Raw genomic sequence first — 25020 nt, 5'->3', positions numbered from 1 at the left:
AATGTGATGTAAATGCTAATGTGATGCTGAATAATATAACTGGCATATTGCGTGTTAACCGTGACCCACTCTGGGAATAGTCATGCGGTCCCCTTTTCCCAAACACAATGGAGAGTAGTCCGCTTGATTTTGATCTTTAGCTGGTCTCTTAAAGGGCAAGAGTGCAAATAGTCAGAAATTATTCATGGAGTGGCTCTGAACATGAGCATATTATCAAAATGACTGCTCATAAATGAGAAAAAGCTTTAGACTTTTGCTTAATTTGCATTATGATCAGATACTAAAGCTCAAAATCTCTCGTCATCAGTTTTCCATAGATTGAACAAAATATTTTTTGTTCTGCAAGAAGCACATAAAATCTAGTCTTAACTAGGGGTGTGCGAGATATATTGTCTATGATTAGGGCTGTCACTAACGATTATTTCGGTAATCGAATAATTTGACGATTATTCTGACGATTAATCGAGTAATCAGATAATTTTTTTTTTTTTTGTAGTAATAAAAATAGACTTAAAATGACTCAAAATACATATATTATAACAATGAGGCAATAATAATCAGTTCAAATAAAGTATCAAAAGCAAGTAATCATATGGTTTTATTGAACAAAACTGTTAAAATACATAATGTATTATAAACAATAGAGCTAATGTACATTACACATTATAACAAATGCCTGCAGAGGGCGCCAACGGCCTAACGATTGTTTTATACTTTACTGCACGATCTAATCCGTGTTTAATATTGACTCAAAAACATTTAATTTAAGTGTCCACTTAACCTTTAACATTTGGCCGTTTCTTTATGATAGAAAAGCTACAGCCACTATAATTTCTTGAATACGTGGACATCAAAATGTGTAAACTCAGAGTCAGAGTTTTGAGCATACTGAGAAAGAAAACATTGTATTCTCCTGTGTTTGCGTAGGTTTATAAATTATTTACCTTACAAATCTGATGTTGCGTTCCCAGATGAACGTTATAATAAACCCAACAACATTCCGAGATGGAGTTTGAGACGCTCCACACATGTAACGTTAAATGATAACAGTTTGTGGAGCAGCATTTACTGTGAACGGAGCCCCTCTGAGATGCATGTATGTAACCTACACGCACACTATTAAACCTGCATCACATATATTTTTAAATGGGTTTAACGTGGAATGCGCCACTTCCAGTATTTTGCTGATTACTGGACATGGGCAAAAATCAAGGATTTTTTTTAAAAAACAAGTACTCAAATAAAATCGAGGAATCGTACCATCTCTATCTACAGTAGTATTGTAATTGTTGTTTAAACAATATGCGATTTGACAATATCAAGTATATTGCAAAAACCAAACAAAAAACAACCAGAGAGTTCATGCTTTCACTACATGATTTAGTCTATTAAAATATATTCCCCCAAAATTCAAGATAAGGGGGCAAAAATGTCTTTTATATTTATATCATCGTTTTTCAGTGATGTTTTTCTCCAAATATCAGTACGACTGCAAATGTGATATTGATTAGATGAACAGCTCAATAAACAAGAAGTGAATATTAAGTGATTTATATTTTAGACAAAACAGTTCTTATTTTTGCTGTATTTCGACAAAGGAGTAGTTTCAAACAAAAACCACAGCAGTACTGTTTTATGTTGCTGAGCAACACATTGCAATCAGGGTTGCCAGGTTTTCACAACAAAACCTGCCCAATTGCTACTCAAAACTAGCCTAAAACTAGCTTAATCGTGTTTTGAGGGGGGTCCCCCATTAAAAATCACGCTCTAGTTTTTTGACGGGTTCCTCTGGTAAAATTTGCATTCCAGAGGACAAATATCACGTTAACGGGGTCGCTTCAACCCGTGAACATGGAAAACAACCCACGGCAACAGTGATAAAGTAGCTCAATTCCGTGAGAAAACTGTTGACTTGGCAACACTGACCACAGTGTTTCCTTACTGAATCAGTCAGCCATTTCAATGAATTGGTTGAATGAATGACTCAATGACTCACTCATGCAGTGATTTGCCGCCACCTACTGGTGATTTTAGGTTTATATATTTCAAGTTTATTTTCCCTTGTTTTCCACCAAATCATTTCTAATATCAGTATTCAGCGTCTTGCTTTAAAACGTCAACACATTATTTATGCATTTGTAACTAGTTAAATGCATTCTTGCCCAGCATTAAATCCATCATGTAAACCAGGGGTGTCAAACTCAGTTCGTGGAGGGCCACAGCCCTGCAGAGTTTTGTTCCAACCTGGCTCCAACACACATACTATGCAGTTTTCAGTTAAGCCTGAAGGACTTGATTAGTTGGATCAGGTGAGTTTAATTAGGGTGGCATCTAAACTCTGCAGGGCTGCGGCCCTCCTGATCTAAACGCTACTTCAGATGCAGATTCTGTGCCACCTCTGCATTGCAAACACAAATTTTGTTGATACTGATTTCATTTGATCGGTAACAGCCCTGTGGTGCCTCACTATTTTAATTAATTGATTAAATGTAAGAACTTAACACAAAAGATGATGCATACATTTAACTAGGTTAGAAAATTTGCCTTATGATGGTAAAAACGCCCATAAAAGATAGAGAGATCATTTTTTGTCATTATATTCCTGCAACTAATAGGATCAGACTGCACTCAAAATGAATACTAGTCAGACCATTTTTTCTCTGTGAAACATTTCAGACCCTATTTCAAATTTTGCTTTGCAAGCTCAGAATCATTTTCCTGCAAATAATGCCTCAAGCACCAACCATTAGAACAGGTTGCCCTCACATGAATGTCTGAAACCTGAATCTGACGTTTTCTCCCCCATGATGGTCAGCCTTAGTCGACTATTCTCTGATCAGCACCTCATGCCTTTCTCATTTAGTGAAAATGTAGCCAATATGCACTGCATGCTGTGCTGAATGAACCTTATGAAGTCACTTGTGTGCATGGGTGGACAAGAAAGAATGAACTCTTGCTGAGGAGCAGACAGCCGTGCACAGAAGCCTATGTTTAATTTATCTTGGACTGTAATTAGATGAGCCACTCGACATGGAATTCGAATGTGTTCTAGCAAGTTCTGTTTAGTTTACCTCAGGGCCTTGTGTCATTAAAGGTGACATTTTCACAGTGCTTCGGGGTGGGGGGTAATACCAGGTCATTTGTTGTAGCAAAGTGTGTATGCAAGTGAAATTAATGCTCCGTCAGGAATTTGAGAAGTACATAAGTTTTCATTAATAACTCCCTGATAAGACACTTCTTCTTTAGCCATTACACTGCCCAACTGTACCCTCTAGTGGTGGAGCATAAAACTTTAGTTCTTCAGTTCTTCATTTTTGTGTGACTTGTATATCAGCCTTTAAATGTACAGTATAAATACATCATTTTGAGCTCTACAATGTTTTAAATAAACAAATGCCACCAAAATTGTGACCCTGGACAACAAAACCAGTCATAAGTAGCACAAGTATATTTATAGCAACAGCTAACAATACATTGTATGGGTCAAAAATATTTTTATTTTAAGCATTAAAATCTTAAGTAAAGATCATGTTCCATGTGGATATTTTGTACATTTCCTACCAAACTTAATTTTTGATTAGTAATATGCATGGCTAAGAACTTAATTTAGACAACTTTAAAGGTGTTTTTCTCAATATTTAGATTTTTTTGTACCCACCCAGATTTTTAAATAATTGCATCTCTGCCTAATATTGTCACACATCAATGGAAAGCTTATTTATTCAGCTTTCAGATGATGTATACATCTCAATTTAAAAAACTGACCCTTACAATTGGTTTTGTGGTCCAGGGTCACAATTAAGATTTCAGACAGCACAAAAATACAAACTGAGGAGGAAACCATTATATATATCCATATTCTCAACCAGGGGTACTTTCATTTGCTTTGCTAAACATATAAAACTAAATTTACAATACAATACAATTATTTGAATACTAGTAAAACAGATTCTTACATAAATGTTTTTGCATTTTCTGTTTCTGATTTTTTGCATTAACATTTTCTCAAATGATTCTGATTACACTCATAGCTGCTATTTCATACTTGAGCTTCTATTATAATCAGATTCCACAATAAATGTGTCTCATGTATTTTTAGCAATTGTTTTATTTACTTAAATAATGTAGAGTGTTGTTTTTGTTAACTGAACCTATTAAAGATTTATGAAATATGTAATATATAGAAATAATCTAAAATATAAATATTTTATGAAAACCCTAAACTTAAATAAATTAAAACTTAAAATTGTTGCTTTGGAAACTAACTGAAACACATAGGTAAAAGTACAAAATTTACTAAAACTAAACCTGAAATAAAAGTAAATTAAAGCTAAATAGAAAAATACTCATACTAAAATAACTCTGATAATATAATATCCATGATAATTCTAAATGATAGTCAGTATAATATTCAGTCTGGTGAAATGTGTCATTTAAAGGGATAGTTCACGCCAAAAATGTAAATTCGATCATTAATTACTCTCCCTCATGTCGTCCCAAGCCCGTAAGACCTTCGTCCATTTTCAAAACACAAATTTAAATATTTTTGATGAAGTCCGAGAGCTTTCTGACCCTGCATAGACAACAACGCAACTACTATGTTCAAGGCCCAGAGAGCAGGGTCGCCAGATTTTCACAACTAAATCTGGCTAGTTGCTACTCAAAACTAGCCCAGTCACATTTTGAGGGGTCCCCCAGTGAAAATCACATTGTGGGGGTAAATATCATGTTATTGGGGTCACTACAACCTGCGGCAACAGTGTTAAAGTAGCCCAATTCCGCAGGAGAAACGCAGATTTGGCAACTCTGCCAGAAAGGTAGTAAGGACATCAAAGTATCTAAGCCTTACTGATGGGGCTGTGGGGTTGAAAAGTGCCCCCTTCCTATAAATCTGTTTGAAAACTAGTATAATAAAGACAATATGTGTCTGCATACTACTTGTTTTTGGACAAAGCAAATAATTCAAATATTAACTGGAAAATTTTGACTCTGTATTAATGTTTTCTTTTTCTATAACAAAAAAAAAAAAAAAAAAATATATATATATATATATATATATTATACACTATTAGAAGGATGGTAGATGTATATACAAGAAGAGAAACATTTCTAGATCAATTCAGCTTTGAAATTCAGTGCTGTCCACAATATTGACATATAGATATCTATATAAACATATCTAGATATAAATTGGACAGAACCTTCTTGTGGACCACAGTTTGAAAACCCCAAATCTAGTATTACAGCAGAAATCTAGGGTGAAGAGATCAGAACCTCCTATGGAGAATATTTTCAAAACACATTTAGGTCTTGCGGCCTCCTACTGCTCGGCTGAAGATTTCTGCTCGTGGCCTGCCCTCAGAACATGCATTTATAGTAGTGGCCATGAAAAAGGAATAAACTCATGATGTATGGCACAGCAGGGGAATGACAAAATAACATGTATCCTAAAGTCGATGTACGAATGAGATCAAAAGCATGTTTATGCGTGTGTTTATGTTTGTGCTTTTCCAGATACTTGTTTCTAATCGGAGTGAACCATCCCTCCATTTCCCTTCCTGTGCTGACGACCGTTCTCGATCGAATCAAGAACACAGCAACGGCCTGCTGCTCATCTGCTGATATCACAGCGTGCTTAACGGAGAAGGTGAGACGACGCTATACCAGTCTCTGGTTCATGATGGAAGATCTTTGTTTCATAGCAGGCTGGTTTGAAGCTGCATGTTCTGTGCTTAGCTGCAGATTTTCAGTTATTTGAATTACATAACCGAGCCATTCTTCAGATTTCAAAGGTTTTTGACTGTGAGACAGCTTAAACCCCGGGTAGACGGCTATTGTGAGAGGCTTCGATCTTTTTGATGCATGTCTAGATGATTTGCGGCACAATGCCTCTCTGAGTGACTTCATTTTGCTCTGCAGCCTCATCTCGGTTTTCTAAGATTAGGGATCGCATTGTGTGAATCTCTCATCAGAGCTGAGATGTTATGCTGATGGATTTTTAAGGTTCTTTTGGCAATGATGTGAGATTAAATCACACTGAGGTGAGATAGACGGCATTGCGTAAGGACGCTTGAGAAAAACAACCTTGATAAAATCCTATTTTAATGCCGTAAGCTACTTTTTAATGCGTGAAGATGATGTCAAAATCTCACAGGTAACCTGTGTAAAGCGTGTCACTGTTTGGTTAATTTAGCCTTTCAGTTTTCCCTTGCAGATCTTCCAATTATCTGCTCGCTTGCTGTTTTTCAATATACAGTAAATGGCGAAGAGTTGCTGGTGAGAGCATCTAATTGAAGGGTCTAAACTGCATCTGTACCCAGAGAACGAGCGTACATCATTAGCATGCACAAACGGAGCTCGCTCGCCAACTGAGAGAGGGTTGCGAGATTTCAATTAATTTAGAGCGACAGGGTGCTCTTTGTACTCGCTGGGTGCTAACCAAGCCAGAACTGTCATAACAATGACACGGTGCTCTCTCATCTTCTCTCCCGCTGCCTGACTTTGAACGTTGACGAGGAAAATACATAGTCATTTTGATTTTAAGGGTTGGATTACTGGTCAAACTGCTCTTTAATTTTTTTTCCTCTCTCCCTCAACTTTTATCAAACAGGAGAGTAAATTGAAAAAGACTACGGCACTTCTGTCCAAGCTGGATGTCACTTGCTCGCAGTACTTCAGCGTGGACCTGCCTGCATTTAAAACTCTGTAAGTTACGACTGCACTGGGAAAGAACATCATCAGTAGATGTTATTTAACAACAGGGGATATGGAAGGAAAGAGCTGGTTGCAGATGAGCAGAAAACTCATCATCAATACTTTATTTCCTGCAGGATGCAGAAGGAGGTGCAGCGGGAGGAAGGTGAGAAGCGTACACAAGCTTGGGTTGATTTGGCCACATCCTGCTGTTCCCGGCACCCCCCGGCACAACTGTGTCAAAAGCTGGTGAGTACACTGCACACTGACTAACCACTGCCCTTTGAAAAGTTTCAGCTGTAGTAAATTAAATAAAAGTTCAATTACACACACATATAATTTAATACAATTAATAATACATTAAATACAATTTTTAAAAATACAGAATTAATAAGATCATCCTTTTAATTTTGCAAGGATAAATCAGTTATTCATAGTAGTAGCAGTTCCATGTGTAGCACTTATTTATAGATTATTTATAGCAATAATAGTTTTTTCCTAAAGCAAAGTTCTTTTGAAGTAAATTTGTCTGGTTTTAATGAGGCCTTTTCCTGGAAAACAAAAGGGTAAAACCAGATAAAAATGTTTCAAAGACCTATCACAGAACCTGGCATTAATTTTTAATTTTCTTCCCAACTGTGTTCGGCATAAACCAAACTACATTGCATTAGCTTTACACTAGAACAAGATAACTCGATTTATCAGCGGGTAAAAAAAAAAAAAAAAAACTTAAATTGAAAATTTTGTCCTCATTTACTCACCCTCATGTCATTTCAAACCTGTATTTCTTCTGTTGAACACCAAAAAATATATTTTAATTATCTGATCTCATTACAAAAACGTACTTGTGAAAACTTTTTCACAAGATGTGATATATGATATGCGTACCAATAAGTACATGTCGCTGCAGTTTCCAAACAGAAATGAACACTAGAGGTGGTAAAACAGTGAGCGCTTTTCGTACACAATTATGATTACAGCTCCATACACTCTAAAAAAATGCTGGGTTAAAAACTTTGATTATTTGGCAATCCAGCGCTGCGTAAGTATTGGAAAGAACACATGCTGGGTTATTCTGACCCAGTAATCGTTTTTTACTGAAATAGAGCTAATTCTCATGTTGGTGTGTCGCCAAAATCTGAGCCGGTGATGGGCTGCTGTTCGCTGGGTTAACTGTGAACTTCAGACAGCGATCTCGTGTTTCAGTCGTAGCTGAAAGATGCCATGACTGACTCCAAAAACTGCCCATAAACAAACAGCACTGACATTAGAGAACATATTTTAAAATTAAACTCAATACCATAACGAATAAAATCCATTTATTTTATGCAAGGCAAAAGGCGTTTTCATCCCGTGAAACAACTGCTGCTGACGCAGCTCACTGACATCTCGTCCGTATGTTGTGTTGTGTAAAATAATACAATTTTAAAGCACAGTAAAGACTTTATAAATAAAATAAAATGTACACAAACCTTTATTTCGCTGAAAAAGTGCAAATCGGCGGTGCTGAGAACCACTCTCTTTTATAGAGGACTCAAAAAGCCTGTGCTCTGACTGACTGTAACTCAGCAGCTGAGTTGTTTCATCAGAGACAGGCTTAACCCAGTGGTTGGGTAGAAAAAAAATAACACAGCATTAAAAATAACTACCCAGCACCTAGGTTAAAAAAAATCAACTTAAGAAAAATTAAGTTGAACCCACTATTTGGGTTAAAAAAATAACCCAGCACTTGGGTAAAAATATTAAAAATAACCCAATAAAATGACCTAGTGGGCTGAACCCAGCATTTGGGTTAAAAAAATAACCCAGTATTTTTTAGAGTGTATGTTTCGCTTTCCAGTATTGTCCCCAGTTTAAATGCAGCTTCAAAGGGCTCTAAACGATCCCAGCCGAGGAAGAAGGGTCTTATCTAGCGAAACGATCTGTCATTTTTTTCGAAAAATAAAAAATTGTATACTTTTTAAGCACAAAAGCTCGTGTAGCACAGGCTCACAGCACACGTACAAAACCAATATCACATAAAACTAGGGCCGCCCCCTAATAGTGGACTAACCGTTAGTTGACGAAATTGTATTCGCTTAGTCACAGAAAAAAATTCCGTAGAAAGTGGCGAAGTTACGCAGTCTGTGACGAGTCAGTGTCACGACTTCATCTTGTCAGAAAGCACTAGTATCAGTAAATTAAAACATTAATGCAGTCTCCTTGCTGTTTTTCCCTGACACATTCGTAATTATTATATCTGCCTTTTTGCATGCACTTGAGCGCTTAGGCTATGTTGACATTAACAGCTCATTATGATTTATATGGTTTATTAAAAAATGTGGGACTAATAGTCAACTAATGCTTAAAATAAATGACTACTAGTCGACCAGAAAAATTATTAGTCAGGGGCAGCCCTAAACATAAAACGTGCCATATATATGGTCATCTGTTCCCAGGAAAGAACCGAAAACTCTTTTAGCGTCACTCAGTGGACATTTCGCATTGAATATGTCACAAAACATACATGGTGCTATGTTTGTATTTTGAAGAATGTTGGTGAACAAACAGTTGCTGGTACTTCCACTGATTTCCATAGTATTTTTTTTCTATACTGTTTACCGTCAGCTGTCTGGTTACCCACAATTTTCAAAATATTTTCTTTTGTGTTCAACGGAGGAAAGACACTCATACAGGTCTGGAACAGCTTGAAAGTGAGAAAAAGATGATTTTTCATTTCTGGGTGACTATCCCTTTAACTGAGTAATTCATCATCAGGACAAGCAGATGTCAGATCAGGTTACAGCGTGTGTGAATTAATTAGTAGACTTTAATACAGTTCATCACGTTTGATTAAAATTCATGTTTTCTTTTTCAGACAGAGGATGTTATTAAATATAACGACGACACTGTTTAAAGACTCGCTCTTCAAAGATTCTTTTGAGCGCTAGCAAATATATTGGATGAAGAGATCTTCCAAATTCTCTCTCTAATAGGAAATGTCATCCCTCGCTATCTGAGATGTTTTATTCCCTTTAAATAAACTTTCCACTTGCTTCAAAGAGTTTTGTTTGTTGTCCTCTGTTCAGTTTGCTCTTTTAGCTCATGAGGCTTGTGGCATTTGCAGTGCGATTGTATTAGGCTCCTGTATGAATAACCTTTACTGGGAACATAACATCCACGGTAAGATGATTTCTGTTGTTGCTATGGCATTTCATCACACTGGATGACTCTTCAAATTTACATTTGTTTTCACGTACATTTACAAATGGTATCTTAGCAAATGGACTGACAGTGAATAGCTCTTGTCAATTAATGTGGTTCATTTTCATACTTCAGTAGATTTCGATACATTTTTAGCTAAAAATAAAATAAACTTTGCTTTTGTTAAAGAAAAAAAAGTATACTTGTGAATAGAATGTAAGTTTTTCTCAACAGGATTCATATTGAGTGTTTTCACAACGCGTTGTCAGTCGGCCATATTGGCGGCACACAATGTAAACAATGCCATTGAACCAAACCGAACTCGCAAATTATTGCTTTTTGCTGCTGAAAATGGTCAATTATCATCATGTTTTGGGCTGTACTAACTGGTCAGACAGGGAAAAACATTTGGAGTACTAGACTGCCAAAAGCTATAACAAATCAAGGAGAAGAGTGCAAAAGACTGTCTGAGGAAAAAGGCATTTGTGGTTGGCCAAACTGAACCAGGATTTCCAGGTCAGGTAGGTGAAATATTAGGCTAGTATCTTAAAGGGGTCATCAGATGCAAAGTTCACTTTTACATGTTGTTTGAACATTAATGTGTGTTGGCAGTGTATGTACAAATCTACATTATAATGATAAAAATCCATGCAGGGTTTTTTAATTAATCTGTAAAAATAATATCCCCTTTTTTAAATCGAGCCAGTCTCAAATGCCTGTCGGTGTGACGAGGCCGCCCCCACCATAGTTGATTGACATGAGCGTCTTAACTCAGATCAGCTGTAGCAGCCCGACCTCCATTGTTTCGATGCCTGAGCAGAAATGTAAGTTAGACAAGAATATCTCCGACTGAGCGATTGAGGTGTGTTTCTGGATGTAATAATGAACATAGTGGTTGTCATTTACTCCCGACATCTGAGCCACTTAAGATGCAGTGGATTACGTTTGTTTGTGAAGGGAATGCGCCTCCCGATCTACATAAATGTGTCTATGTTTGCACAAATCATTCGTGATCCAGCTTCACTTACAGCAGAAGTGAGTATAAGGGTTTTTTAATGAATCTCTGCAATCACCTTTCCTAATAACGTGCTAGTTAGCAAGTTTTGCGGCTAAATGCGGCTAAAGTAAACAATCTCTCAGAGCAGCTCGTCACTCCACAGGGGAAGAGAGGGGCGGGGCGAGCAGAGCTCATTTGCATTTAAAGGAATAATCCATCAGAATGGGTTACATTTTGCAGAGGTAAAAAGGGTGTTGTTTTACACTACCAATGAGATTTTTTTAATCAAAGTATATTATAAATTTTTCATTAAGACCATAAATAATCATATCAACTTGTGGAAAATGGGCATCCGATGACCCCTTTAATTAATACTGCTCCTATTTTACTGTTAACTTTAGTTTGTCAATACTAAAGTTGATGTATGTATACTGTATGTTGATGGACCCAAGTAGTTAACCCAAAGATGTAATTCTGTCATTAATTACTCACCCTCATGTACGTGGTTCCAAGCCCGTAAGACCTTCATTCATCTTCGGAACACAAGTTAAAATATTTTTGATGAAATCCGAGAGCCTCCGTGAACAATATGTAAATAATGTTTTTGTGCTTATGTTTGGAGAACGCTATTAAAGACCACATAACTATTAATGTTCTGTTAAGGCTTGGTAAGTTTACCTGAATGTTTTGAATCACAATTTTGAGAGAACCTTTCGAGAATCTCTCTATCTGTCGTTGCTGATGAAGGCTTTTGGACCTGGAACTTTTCCTTATCGAGCTGCTCCACCAGCACAGAAGTACAGTTCACCTGCGGGTAGGTTCCCCAATTCAAACGGCTGTAAAAAAACATCTCAAACTCAAACTCACAGCTGTTTACCTGCGTTCCGGTGATTTTGAGGTGCCTTTGGATTCAATTAAAATAGTTTTCATGTTGAGTTCGCGCATGCAGATTAATGGTGGGATGTTATGCGTTACTTTAAAATGTTTCTTACGGTGATGCAATGTGGACCGGGGATTCAGAGTAAGGAGTGCGAACTAGGCTACATGAATTATCTAGAATGGAAGATGTTTTTAGGTCCTAAACATGTTCTTTCTGTACTAGGATGGCAAGATGTATCGATCAAAACAGAACAGACAGTCTCTCAGAATCAAAGACTCGAGTTTGTCTGCTACAGCTCACGTCTAATGCAGCAGCAGAACAAAAGAATGATGAAAGGCCAAGAAGAATTTCTCCTGAAAGCTGAATGGAATATGTTAGTGTCGCTTAACGTGAAAAGAACCAAAAAATGATACGATTTAGCATTAGAGTTTATTAGCTGCAAGCTACGTTTTTTACAATTTATAGATTGCATTTCATGAGTACCTTTATCACAAGTATATTTGCATGCACATGAAGGCATGAGTTACTGGCATACTTCTAATTATCCCGCACTTTGTCATGAAAAGCCTGACAGGCTTGCTCACGTAGGAAGGTTTTAATGCGTCACATTATGCTGTAATAATGCTAATGCTTTTGAAAGGCTTTGAAAGCGATATTAGTATATTTAACATCAAACATTTCAAAGCCTTTATCTCTTTCTCTCTTACAAACACCTTCCTGCTTCCTAAAATATCTCTTTAGCTGCCAAAGCTTTCCTCACTAGTCTAGATCGTTGTACTGTCTGCACCATATCACAAAAAAGTACTTTTACGTTTACTAAACTAGACATTGAAATATATGTAAAGGGACCTCCTTCTGTGCAGTGTTATTTGTGAACACTAGAGGGTGATGTTGTGTCATCTTCTGTGAACTGGTTGTAGTGAAAATCATAAGACCATAATTATTATTAACTCTAAAACGAGGGTAAAAACCCACCTGAGGTGAGTCGTTCACACACGCAAATGCATTTTATACAGCAAAACGCTTCTGACTAACATTTAAATATGGTTTTGGTAGGGTTATTTACCCTGTGTATGAGATTAAAGGCGGGAAACAAACTTATAAAAAAAACAACGCATTAAAAGAAACGAGGAGACCATTTAATAAATTCTCTTCATTTTTAATATTCATTTCCTTTGAAAAATATAAATTCTAAAATAATTTCAGCTGTTTTGTTCTAAAAAGTCACAAAACCTGATTAAAAATGTATCATTGTTACACACTCTACAATTAATATTTAGCACTGTTTAAACGTTCAAGAATTTCCCCAGACATGCTTTCACAATATATTTCATCTTTAGGTACCCCCAAAAATATAAGTTAAAAATCTTATACTTACAAGGTTAAAAGAAGTTGATTTTGAAAAGTACAATATACTACGTGTATAAATCTATTGATTTTTTTGTTTGTTTTTTGAAAGAAAGGAAAATGACAAATTAGCAGGAATCAACAGAGGATATTGAACATGTTTACGATATGCGCTGTATGACACAGCACTAATGTCGTCTTCACTCAAATGGATGTACCACATTGACATTTTTCGACTTATTTTTACATGACACAACTTGCAATATGACATTCAGTGACTGGACATCACGTAAATAAAGCACAAACAAAAAAAAAAAAAAGTGATCTGATTACATAAGACAATCTTAAAACTAAATGAATTTTGTGAATTATTGCAAATCAGGTTTAAGCCACTTAGGTAAATTCATTTGCAGGACAACAGACTCTGGAGTACATGTAGGTTGTACACATGTAGACTTTTTAGGCTTTCCAGAACCAGGTGACGAAGCAAGACTTGAAACGCTAAGTGAATAATTAGGCTTTCTTAATCAATCAAGCGTGTCTGGATAATTAGACATAAATATTGTTAAAGGAAACAAATTAGATTTAATACCATATATTATATGAAACAATATGAAAAATAGCAGGTTCAATGCCAATCAATAACATTAACCATCGTTAAAAAATTAATCAACAGTTAAATATTACAATATATTGTCACAGTTGTTCTTTCTCATCATAATAGAAGTCATTTCTTGAAAAGTTTGCTCAAGATGTACATTTAAAAAAAGAAAATCAACATTAAGATCTCATGTTGTGCAAATAAAAAATGAAAAAGTTAAACTTTTTTACATAACGCCTACCATGTAAAACAGGTAGAGCAGCAAAAATGAAAGGAAAATGAAAAGTGTCATGTTATGTGAATTTGGTAGGAGGGAGTAGATGTGAAATTGTGTAAAAACAGCTACAGCATTTTTCTACAGCTCAGCACATGAGTCAAACAATGAACTGAATTGCATAGTAGTTTAGGGATTACAACTTGCAAACCATAGTGATTAAGTGAATGGAAGACGAGCCATTTTTTAGTCTTCACAGAAATGATCTGTGATGGGGAACAGTCTTTATAAAATATCCCTTGGCAAATGGCTTTCTGCAAACACGAAGAGATCATAAAAACCTATGTAGCAGATTGGCTGGAGGAGTTATATGGACGTCTCAGACCCTCGACTGTTCCAGTAGTAGCCATTGTTGTCATCTGGGTCCATATCTATTTTGATCTGAGGCACATTTAATGGCAGTCTCTCTGAACTGAAAAATACAGATTCAGCAAGTCAACTTCTGAATGGCTTCTGAATAGTTTTCTTTGAAAATATTAACTTGTGGCTCAAGGAATTATTTGAACTTACAAAGGTAAGGACATTATGTAATCATGACATCTTGGCAAATTTTGACGTTCTTAGAAATTAAAATGGCTTTCATCATGATCTTACTGAATTAAAGTAATGCACACCCTGTTTTTGCATGCAGAATCTGAACACAGATTGAATCATTTTAATTAGATGTTCTTAAAGGATTAGTTCACTTTCAGAATAAAAATCTCCTGATGATTTACTCACCTCCATGTCATCCAAGATGTCCATATCTTTCTTTCTTCAGTTGAAAAGAAATGGTTTTTGAGGAAAACATTCCAGGATTTATCTTTATATACAGTGCCGTGTGAAAGTATTCATACTCCTTCATTTTTTTCACGTTTTATATTGCAGCCTTATGTTAAACTGCTTTAAATTACTTTTTCCCCACATCAACCTACACTCCATACACCATAATGACAAAGCAGATAAACTGATTTGTGACAACTTTATTAAAAATAAAACACTGAAATAAGTGCGTTGCATAAGTATTCAAAGCCTTAACTCAGTATTTAGTTGAAGCACCTTTACAGCCTCAAGTCTATTTGGGTATGATGCGACAAGCTTTGCACATCTGCATTTGGCAGATATCTGCCATTCTTTGCTGGCTGAGCCACTCAAGGACATAGAGTTGTCTATAAGCCACTTTTGCTGTGTGCTTAGACTCACTGTCTTGTTGAAAGGTGAATCTTCTGCCCAGTCTGAGGTTCTGAATGCTCTGGACTGGGTTTTCATTAAGGCTATCTTAATATTTTGGTGCATTGAGCTTTTCTTCTACTCTGACAAGTCCCTCAGTCCCTGCCGCTGAAAAACAGCCCCACAACATAAGGCTGCTACCAGCACACTTTATTTTTGGAATGATACTCTACAGGTGATGAGCAGTGTTTGGTTTCTTCCAAACATGTTGCCTGGAATTGAGGTTTCTTGTTTCTTGCAGTCTGAGGGTCCTTTAGGTCCTTTTTGGAAATTTCAAGTGGGTTTTCATGTTTCTTCACTTTGGAGGGGGTTGAGTTTAGCCACACTGCCATAAAGGAGTGTTGCAGTGATGTTTGTCCTTCTGTAAGCTTCTTCCATCTGCATATATGATCATGGAGCTCAACTACAGTGACCATCAGCTTCTTGGTGACCAGTATAACCAAACCCCTTCTCCATCAGTTGCTCAGGAGGCCAACTCTAGGAAGAGTCCTGGTTGTTCCAAGCATCTTCCATTATAGATAATGGAGGTTACATGCTTCTGTGAACCTTCAGCAGAGTAGAATTTTTTCTTGAACTCTTCCCCAGATCTGTGCCTTGACGCAAGCCTGTTTCTGAGCTCTGCAGGCTGTTATTTTGACCTGAGGGCTTGTTTTTTGATCTGACATGCATTTTCCAGCTGTTAGACCTTTTCTGAGAGGTGTGTGCCTTTCCAAATCATTTTCATTCGAATGAATTTGCCACAGTTTAACTCCACTTGAAGTGTAGTAACATCTAAAAACAACATGAGTGCTCCTGAGCTAAATTTTTAAGAGTCCCAGAAAAGGGTATGAATAGTTATGCAAAGGAATTATTTCAGTTTTTATTTCTAATTAATTTTGCAAAGTTGTTTTGACACAAACCTGTTTTGCGCTTAGTCATTATGGTGTATGGAGTGTAGACTGATGTGGAAAAAATGGGTATGAATACTTTCGGAAGGCACTGTAGTAGACTTCAGTGGGAGCCAACAGGTTAAAAGTCCAAATTGCAGTTTCAGTGCAACTTCAAAGGGCTCTACACGATCCCAGCCGAGGAACAATGGTGTTATCTAGCGAAACGATTGGTCATTTAAAAAAAAAACACAAATGCTCGTCTTGCACTAGATGACATCATGCATTACGTAGTCATGTTGAAAAAGGTCACGCATGACGTTAGCAAAAGTACCAACCCAGTGTTTACAAAGCGAACGTGTAAAGAAAGTCAAACACCCTTTACAAAAAAAAAGGTAAAACAACAATGTTGGAGGAGAAAATTTGACCCCAAATTTTTCGCCCTACCCTACCTTTCCGAACCAGAGTACACAAACGAAGAACTAATGGCACGTGAGTCTTTCAAAGTGATTATGTAAAGTGTGAAGTCACGGACGCACATCGCAAAGCTAGTGCAAGTGCATTTGTAGTTAAGAAGTATATTGAAGCTGCATTGAAACTGCAATTTGAAACATGGACCCGTTGATCCCCATTGAATACTTTAATTTCTTTTCGACTGAAGAAAGAAAGACATGAACACCTTGGATGACATGGGGGTGAGTAAATTATCAGGAAATTTATATTATGGTAGTAAAATAATCTCTGCTTCACACTTTGTAATTATTGTATGTAGTTATCCATCCATACTATAAATAAATATTACTAACACACAACAACTAGAGATGCATACCTTGACATCGGGCTGGTCTGAAAGTAGTGCCGCTTTTCAGCACGATGTATATCGGTCAAGGAATGAAGGGGACTTTTCTCCTGCAAGAGGGACAAATGGCCCATTATTAACACATGCATGGCTTCACGTTCTGCTGAACACAAGCACTATATTCCACCTTAATGCATTTTCATCAGCACACCATCACACTTTATACAGCAGATACATGCAAAAAAGCCAAACAGAATCATTGAAGACTAAAGATGTCCAATGATTTCATATCGAGCATGTGCAGGGATCTCAAGGAATTATTTTTATTTAGCAACTACAAATTAAGATGTTAAAGTTTTAGTAGAAAAGAAAATAGGACTTTGCTACAGTTTGTTATGCACTAAAATGACTAAAAACAATGAAAAAAAGTGATATTTTCTGTGTTACTGTCAATCTCAGTTAGAATCCCTGAATCCTGGTTACTATGACACAAAAGATGCTTAAATAAATAGTTCTTGCAAAAATGAAAATTTGCTTAAAATTTACTCAGGTCATCCAAGATGTAGATGAGTTTCTTTCTTCATCAGAAAAGATTAAGAGAAATTTAGCATTACATCACTTGTTAATCAGTGGAGCCCCTGCAGTGAATGGGTGCCGTCATAATGAGAGTCCAAACAGCTGAAATCAACAAGTAATCCACATGACTCCAGTCTATCAATTAATGTCTTTAGAAGCAAAAAGCTGCATGATTGTAATAAGAAAATCCATCAAGATATATTTTAACCACTGCTTTTGGATAAATAGTCCTCTATTCATGATATTGTTTTCTCAGATCAAGCACCAAAATGAAAACAGTTCAAACAGTTGCATTTTGAGATTTTATCAGCTGTTTGGACTCTCATTCTGACGGCACCCATTCACTACAGCAGATCCATTGGTGAGCAAGTGATGTAATGATGCATTTTCTTCAAATCTGTTCCAATGAAGAAACAAACTCATCTACATCTTGGATGGCCTGAGGGGGAGTAAATTTTCAGGAAATAAAGTAAAGCAAAATGATTATGACAGTGCAAGAAGAGGTAATGAAGCTGTCAGTTGCCATAGAGCACTCATGAATTCCACAGGCATTATGTGACAGAGGAGCAAGTGGTTGCATGCAGTGCATATGAAAGGAAGAGAAAGCAAAACGCTCATGCTGAATCATTCAAGAGGTAAAAAATTTAGGTGAGGCCCCAGGTCCAGTCTACTCACTGTCAGAGGCCTTATCTCCTAAAAAAGGCTCCTGCTCCATCATGTCCATTGGGATTTTAATGCTGGGCACATTCTCATTGTAAGGATAGTCAGACTACACAGGGAGAAACGGTCAAAAAGAGCTTTAGGAGCTGAACCTATGTACACCAGAGTAGTTCACACTTCCCCTTCCATGACCATCCAAATTTTCATAGTATTAAACTAAACAAAAATATAAGAAAATATTCATAGCTGTCTGACAATCATGACAACCAAGTTTCTTCAGAGTGTGATTGAGGTGCTTAGTACTTTTTTTTTCTAATCTTTTTACTTTTGTTGACGTTTCAAGAAAAAGAATAAACTAATGAAATGAATAAAATAATAAAAATAAATATAATAATAAAAATAAATGAAAAAATACATTAAAATTACAATTCATAAATAAATACAAATAAAAAAATAAATAGTCTTTCAATCAATTATCAGAACATAATGTATATCATACACAGGTATTAAAGCATGTTATTAAAGGGCAACTAATTGAACTACTGTCCAAAGCCCGAAGTGTTATTAATACTAATATAAAAACATTTTTTCAAAACACTCACATCTTCCATGTCACTGTCTATGCTCCCTTGTTTCTTCTTTTTCTTTTTCTTCTCATCTTCCTTCTTTTTCTTGTCCTTCTCGGGTATGACATCATCCAGGAAACTGAGGTCATGCTGGGAGAAAACATAGTCCAACGCCTTCCTCACAGCAACCAGAGCCAAAATCTAACCAATGAGAACGGCACATGGTGCTCTTTCAGTTAGTGCACAAACTACAGATGATGAAACAGATGCATTTTGCAGAAATATGGCATCTGAGTATCTGTTAATATTATTGCTAACTGACAAACATCACATCAGCTCTAAGTTTTGCAGTCATAGCCGTCAGTATTACAGGAGACCTATTATGCCCCGTTTTACAAGATGAGTCTCAGGTGTCCCCAGAATGTGTCTGTGAAGTTTCAGCTCAAAATACCCCACAGATCATTTATTATATCATTTTGAAAATCCCTATTTTGAGTGGAAGCACAAACATGACATTTTAGTACATGTCTCTTTAAATGCAAATAATCTGCTGCTCCCCGGCCCCCTTTTCCAGAACAGGATTGTGCCTTTACAGCTTGCTGCTCAGATTTTCTGCCGAAAAAAATCTGTTTGGTTTTTATTACCATGTCTATTGTGCTGAAATCAAGCATTTTAAAGCCATATCAGTTTAAATTTATGATACAGGGTTTTCTGAGCCCACACATCAGAAGCACACACGCAGAAAGCGTCTGTCACATGGCATGCGAGTACTAAACTAAGTTTTCTTTCATGTCTTATTGCACTTAAACTGTCAAATACACGCAAGTTTATGTTAAAAGCACATGTGAGTTAGAAAAACGTTTATGTTTGTGAAGGTAAAAAAAAGAAAAGTCATGTATCTCTTAGATCTTTGTGGCAGCAGCGCAATATAAAGTAAATAAATCAATAACTGCACTGCTCTCTTGTCTTCTCTGAGGCTGGGACTCTAAATAGTGTTCTGTGCTCGTCTGTGCAGCCAACGGCAGACCAGTTAGCATGCTTTGCTCAAACTTTCATCATGGCATTAGAACTGGTACGCGGTTGTCACTGGCGAAAACACAATAATGGCACCATGGGTGGAAACGTGCAGATTAAGGAGTGGTAAAATTATAATAAGATCCCCTTTCTACATCATGGGGGGGAGCGAAATCTCAGCGGCTCCTTTTTTACAAGCTTGCAGTTACTGTTGTTATTTTTCATGTTTTCTGGTTTGGTAGTTGCACTGGGGACTCGATTATAGCACTTAAACACGGAAAAGGTCATGATATGTCATCAAGAACAGGTGAAAGAGGTGACTAACCATAACAGGAAAGATAATGGCAGCCACAGTGGACTTAAGGATCCAGAGGAGTGCCAGGCAAAGCAGCTGGACGAAAGTGAAGAGATGGACCTTCCTCAGTGGCACATGCCTCAAGTAGATCAGGTCTGGTTGGTGTTTGGCAGGCATGAGGAGCAGCTTGAGCCGGTCCATAAACTGAGAACAAAAGAGCAACATTAAAAAAAGAAAAAAAAAACATACTTGACTGTCAAACGAATCAAATAGTGATTATTAAAACCATCTAATTTTTTTGTAAATACCCTATATGATTATATATATTAATTTAATTCTATTTTCTTAAATTCCTATTTGAAATATAATTCTACATCCCAGAAATTTAATTAAAAATAGCTTTAACTAGCTTTTTTGAATTGCACAGAACCGTGTTGGTAACTCACCTGAACTCCATTGAGTGAAGCCACACCCATGTAGAGGAAGACTCCATACAACACTGGCATGGGTATGAACTACAGGAAATAATTAATCAGTCAAAACAGACAAAGAAATTGCACGCATGCTGAAGTGCATTTGATGCTACTGGATGTCTTGTATTGTTACCTTGAGGATAGGAGACATGAAGACAGACAGACCGGTGAGGATGAAGACAAAGACACCAGTGACTCTCTGTTCCCTAAAGAAGAGACAATTACAAAAAAATAAAAATAAAAAAAAATAGTCCATCTGTTATCATTTCAACTAATGACACTACTGTTCAAAATGTTGAGGTTTGGAAAGTTTTGGAAAGAAGTTTCTCATGCTCACTAAGGCTAAATTTATTTAGTAAAATATACAGTTAAACTATGACACTGTAAATATTTTTATTTTTATAGATTTAAACTTGCAATCTTGCAGTTATCAGCTCACATCTTTAACCATTAGACCTTACCTCCCTAATTACTCATTAAAATTTCTAATTATAATGTTAATTATTATTAATATCTGAAATGCTGTGGGGAATTAAATCATATTGGATTGGTTAACCAAACCAGAGAAGCATTAAAAATACAACCTAAAAACTGGCGGTGTGTTTTCAGTCGACCTAGGCTTGTTTACGTTTGTTCAGCTTACAGCTGAATCAATAAGCTCCCTGGGGTTCAGTCCAACATGCAGCCTTTTAACAGGCGTCCCACTGAGCCCAACTCTGTAATCAACGAGTCATGCAAAAGCTCTGCTGGCACAGTCAGATACTTCAGTATAGGAATGACCAAAAATCATCACATCCTTTATATGCTTTAGAACATACCTGACACCCAAAAATTTAGGCTGTTCACCAGGAGCGGATGTCTCGGTCTCCATCTTCAAGCTGTCAATGTGGGCGATGGAAATCACTGTAGCAGCTACATACCAGGGCAGACCCATGAAAGAGCACAATGCTAACAGCACAGCTACCCAGAAGAGATCCAGATGATAGCCTGCGCCTTTCTGATCAGGACAGAGAAAAGAGCTGGTTAACTATTAGATGAATCCAAAACATTTTTGGATTTACAGGAACAGTTCACCCAGTAATGATTTGTATTTTTTTTTTTTCAGATTATTTACTTAGCCTCCTGTAGCTCTAAACCTGAATGGTGTTATTTTTCCTGTTTTAATTTAATATAAAAGGAGAATTTAAGCAGAATTTAAGCATTTTTAAAATATCTCAATCATGTCTGTAAAGGTCCAAAGCAATACAAGCAGCTTAAAAAAATAATACAGTGTCTGTATAAGTCCAGATAGCCAGCCTTGGTGTGTGCAGGTAATATTGTTACTCTGGTCGAAAACTTATCAGCAGATCTGATAAAAAATACAATTTAAATGCTTTTTAATCTCAAACCATCATCTTGTCTTGCTCTGCCTGAGCTCTGTGTATTCTGGCTCAAGACAGGCGAAAAACTCTGATCATATTTTCTCCCTCAACTTCAAAAATAATTTCAAAATCATACTACATCACTGCAGAAGTACTGACCCAGTTTTGCAAAGTGAACATGCAAAGAAGATCAAACACCCTTAACAAAAAAGGTAAAACAGCGATAAAGGGCGATTTTGAAGTTGAAGGATAACATGAGATGGGAGTTTTTTGACATACCCTGTCATGAACCAGAAAAAAACAGAGGTCAGGAAGAGCAAGACAAGACGAGCATTTGACATTAAAAAGTATATAAATTGTATTGTTTTTATGAAAATAACCAATCGTTTCCTTAGATAAGACCCTTCTTCCTCAGCTGGGATCGTTTACAGCCGCATTTAGGATCGTTTGAAGCCGCATTTAAACTACATTTTGGAAAATCAAACTCAGGCACCATATCAGTCCATTATATGGAGAAAAATGCTGAAATGTTTTCCTCAAAAAAACAATTTCATTACAGCTGAAGAAAGAAAGACATGAACATCTTGGATGACAAGGGGGTGAGTACATTATCTGTAAATTGTTGTTCTGGAAGTGGTCTTCTCCTTTAAAAAAAAATGATGTTTAGTCAACTTGAAATGTAAAGTACTAAGTGATAACATGGATATTTCAGTTATCCCAAAGTTCACCCAAAAAGGAAAATTACCTCATGATTTACTCACCCTCAAGCCATCTTAGGTGTGTATGACTTTCTTCTTTCAGACCAATACAATATATTAAAAAATGCCCTGTCTCTTCCAAGCTTTATAATGGCAGTGAATGGGTGCTGAGATTTTGAAGTCCAAAAAAGTGCATCCATCCACCATAAGAAGTACTCCACAAGGCCCTGGCGATTAATAAAGGCCTTCTGAAGCAAATAGATGTGTTTGTGTAAGAAAAATATGAACCTTTTATAAACTGTAATCTCCAGCTTCCGCTAACTATAAAAGTATAAAATGAGGATCTGTAAAAAGAAATACTTACGCTACGCCTATATCCTACATCGTCCACTGGAGCGACACTCTCTCGTGAATGTGCATACGACAGTTAGCGGAAGCTAGAGATTATGGTTTGTCAAGTTTTCAATATAGATATTTTTCTTACACAAACACATCAATTCGCTTCAGAAAGCCTTTAATAACTTATCAGAGCTGTGTGGAGTACTTCATATAATGGATGGAGGCACTTTATTGGACTTTATTGAAAACAACAGCCATTCACTGGCATTATAAAGCTGTGAAGAGCCAGGACATTTTTTAATGTAACTCTGATTGTGTTCATCTCAAAGAAGAAAGTCATGTATGCCTAGGATGGAGTAAATCATACGGTTATCTTCATTTTTGGGTGAACTATCCCTTTAAATCTAGAAAAGTTATTATGCAGCTAAATTAAACTAAAAAGTTGTGATAGCTAATTTTACAGTGATATACTCTAAGTCTAACAGTCTGGAGAGACGTGGTTGCTCTTTATGGAAAAAGAGAGATGAGAGGGGAATTCTTACTGATTTGGGCTGACTTGAAGGCCATTTATGGGTGAACTGTCTCTTTAAATAATCCATCAAGTTTCTTGAGTGCTTTATTTGAACAAATAAAACTACTCCGCATCACACAAAAGTACAGTACAATATGTCACCAGGGCAGTGTAATTCTCACAGAGATGACAATAGGAGTTCTACCACAGGGAGGCATTATAGTGAGAGGACACAATGTTTTCAGGCCAGTCTCATATTACAGGCCAAAAAAGAATAAATGGTTTGCTTTTGTCTGATTCACAATTCCTCTTTGTTCCACTCAGAATCTAGACCAAAAGTGTGACGTTGGGGTGAAACTTCTTGGTAAAAAGATGAGTTTGAATAAAAATAATTTAAATATATTTTTTAATAATTTCTGCATATATAACCCATAATTCATAATAGCATATCATTTTCAGCATCAACAAAGCCTGTTTAGCTATCATATTAAAATCTCAGTATTTTATAAAAATTAAAAAGCTTTTCCTTTAGTTTTCTATTCAATATCAAGAATTTAACAAATATCAATTCCTGCATTATCGATGTGCAGCTTTTATCCCCTTTGGTTTGCCTCAGACCATCTGTTTAAATAATGCTAATTTTGACTCCAAGTGCTGATTCACATCCTCCAGACACAAGATAAAAAAAGCTCTGTTTGTAAAAGGCTTCCTATAAATATCCCGATGTAGTTGCCTACAGCACTGTGAGTGTTTCCTGTGGTCCTGCGTGGCTCAAAGCGAGTGTGATAAACCATCTGGCTCAGGAGAGAATCACACAGCAGACTCACAGCAGGCCTACCTTAAGCTTGTGCTCCTTGCGATTGACGATGACAGCGGTGATCTGCTGATCCATGAAGAGCAGGATGGTGACCAGCAGGGCAGGCAGAGCTGCTGCCAGATACACCCACCAGGGGTTCCCTCCAAACGGTGGCACAAACCAGCCACGGTTTGGGCTTGTTGGCTGAGGACATGAGAGAAGTGCAGTTTGAGGATCACAGAAGTTTGCAGTCAGGGCACTTGGCAAATGTTTACAGGAAACTAATGGTAACATCCTGAGTGGATTGGCATTGACTCATACTGTGAATCTGCATGCCAGCCAATGTACCCTCTCATATTTGTTTTTCTGGGCAAAATCTATTTCTATTAAGCAGACCCTCTGGCCACCTGAATAGAAACACCCCATGTACCGACACATGCAGTGTTAACTGTGCCAAAACATTTTGTACAAATACATAACATTTGATGCATAAAGTTAATCTCTTTGTTAGACTATGTGTGACCCTGGACTACAAAACCAGTCTTAAGTAGCACAGGTGTATTTCTAGCAATAGTCAAATTTAATCAAAATTACTGATTTTTGTTAAGTAAAGATCATGTTCCATGAAGATATTTTGTAAATTTCCTACCGAAAATATATCACATGTGCATTGCTAAAAACTTCATTTGGACAACTTTAAAGGCAATTTTCTCAATATTTTGAGAAATATTGAGAATATTTTTTGCACCCTCAGATTCTAGATTTTCAAATAGTTGTATCTCGGCTGGTTTTGTGGTCCAGGGTCACATTTGTCACATTATTCTGTTTATACAGTCAATACAAGTTTTTGTAAATACATATATTCTGTTTGTTGTTGTTTTT

The 25020-nt window shown here is 36.6% G+C and overlaps 2 protein-coding genes across 5 annotated transcripts in view; one reads left to right on the top strand and one right to left on the bottom strand.

Annotated features, from left to right (window-relative positions):
* gc (GC vitamin D binding protein) overlaps positions 1-9736 on the top strand; it is a 31647-nt gene extending 21911 nt beyond the window's left edge. The window contains exons 9-12 of the mRNA XM_051110496.1: positions 5515-5647; positions 6611-6705; positions 6831-6942; positions 9551-9736. Of these exons, the coding sequence (XP_050966453.1) occupies positions 5515-5647; positions 6611-6705; positions 6831-6942; positions 9551-9589 (379 nt within the window). The 3' untranslated portion in view covers positions 9590-9736. The remainder of the gene's footprint in view (positions 1-5514; positions 5648-6610; positions 6706-6830; positions 6943-9550) is intronic.
* Positions 9737-12891: 3155 nt separating this feature from the next.
* Positions 12892-25020, bottom strand: part of slc4a4a (solute carrier family 4 member 4a) — a 79674-nt gene continuing 67545 nt past the window's right edge. For 3 of the 4 annotated variants that reach the window (XM_051110493.1, XM_051110494.1, XM_051110492.1), the window contains 9 exons: positions 24181-24342; positions 21252-21430; positions 20567-20639; positions 20407-20475; positions 19991-20164; positions 18688-18852; positions 18101-18194; positions 16880-16959; positions 12892-14387 (listed from right to left, as the gene is read on the bottom strand). In XM_051110493.1, the coding sequence (XP_050966450.1) occupies positions 16916-16959; positions 18101-18194; positions 18688-18852; positions 19991-20164; positions 20407-20475; positions 20567-20639; positions 21252-21430; positions 24181-24342 (960 nt within the window). In that variant the 3' untranslated portion in view covers positions 12892-14387; positions 16880-16915. The remainder of the gene's footprint in view (positions 14388-16879; positions 16960-18100; positions 18195-18687; positions 18853-19990; positions 20165-20406; positions 20476-20566; positions 20640-21251; positions 21431-24180; positions 24343-25020) is intronic. The other variant, XM_051110495.1, reaches the window with a different exon arrangement.

The sequence above is a fragment of the Labeo rohita genome, chromosome 5, assembly GCF_022985175.1.
Source record: "Labeo rohita strain BAU-BD-2019 chromosome 5, IGBB_LRoh.1.0, whole genome shotgun sequence".
Taxonomy (NCBI): Eukaryota; Metazoa; Chordata; class Actinopteri; order Cypriniformes; family Cyprinidae; genus Labeo; species Labeo rohita.
The sequence above is the reverse complement of the archived record's forward strand: the minus strand, read 5'-3'. Positions and strand labels throughout refer to the sequence as shown.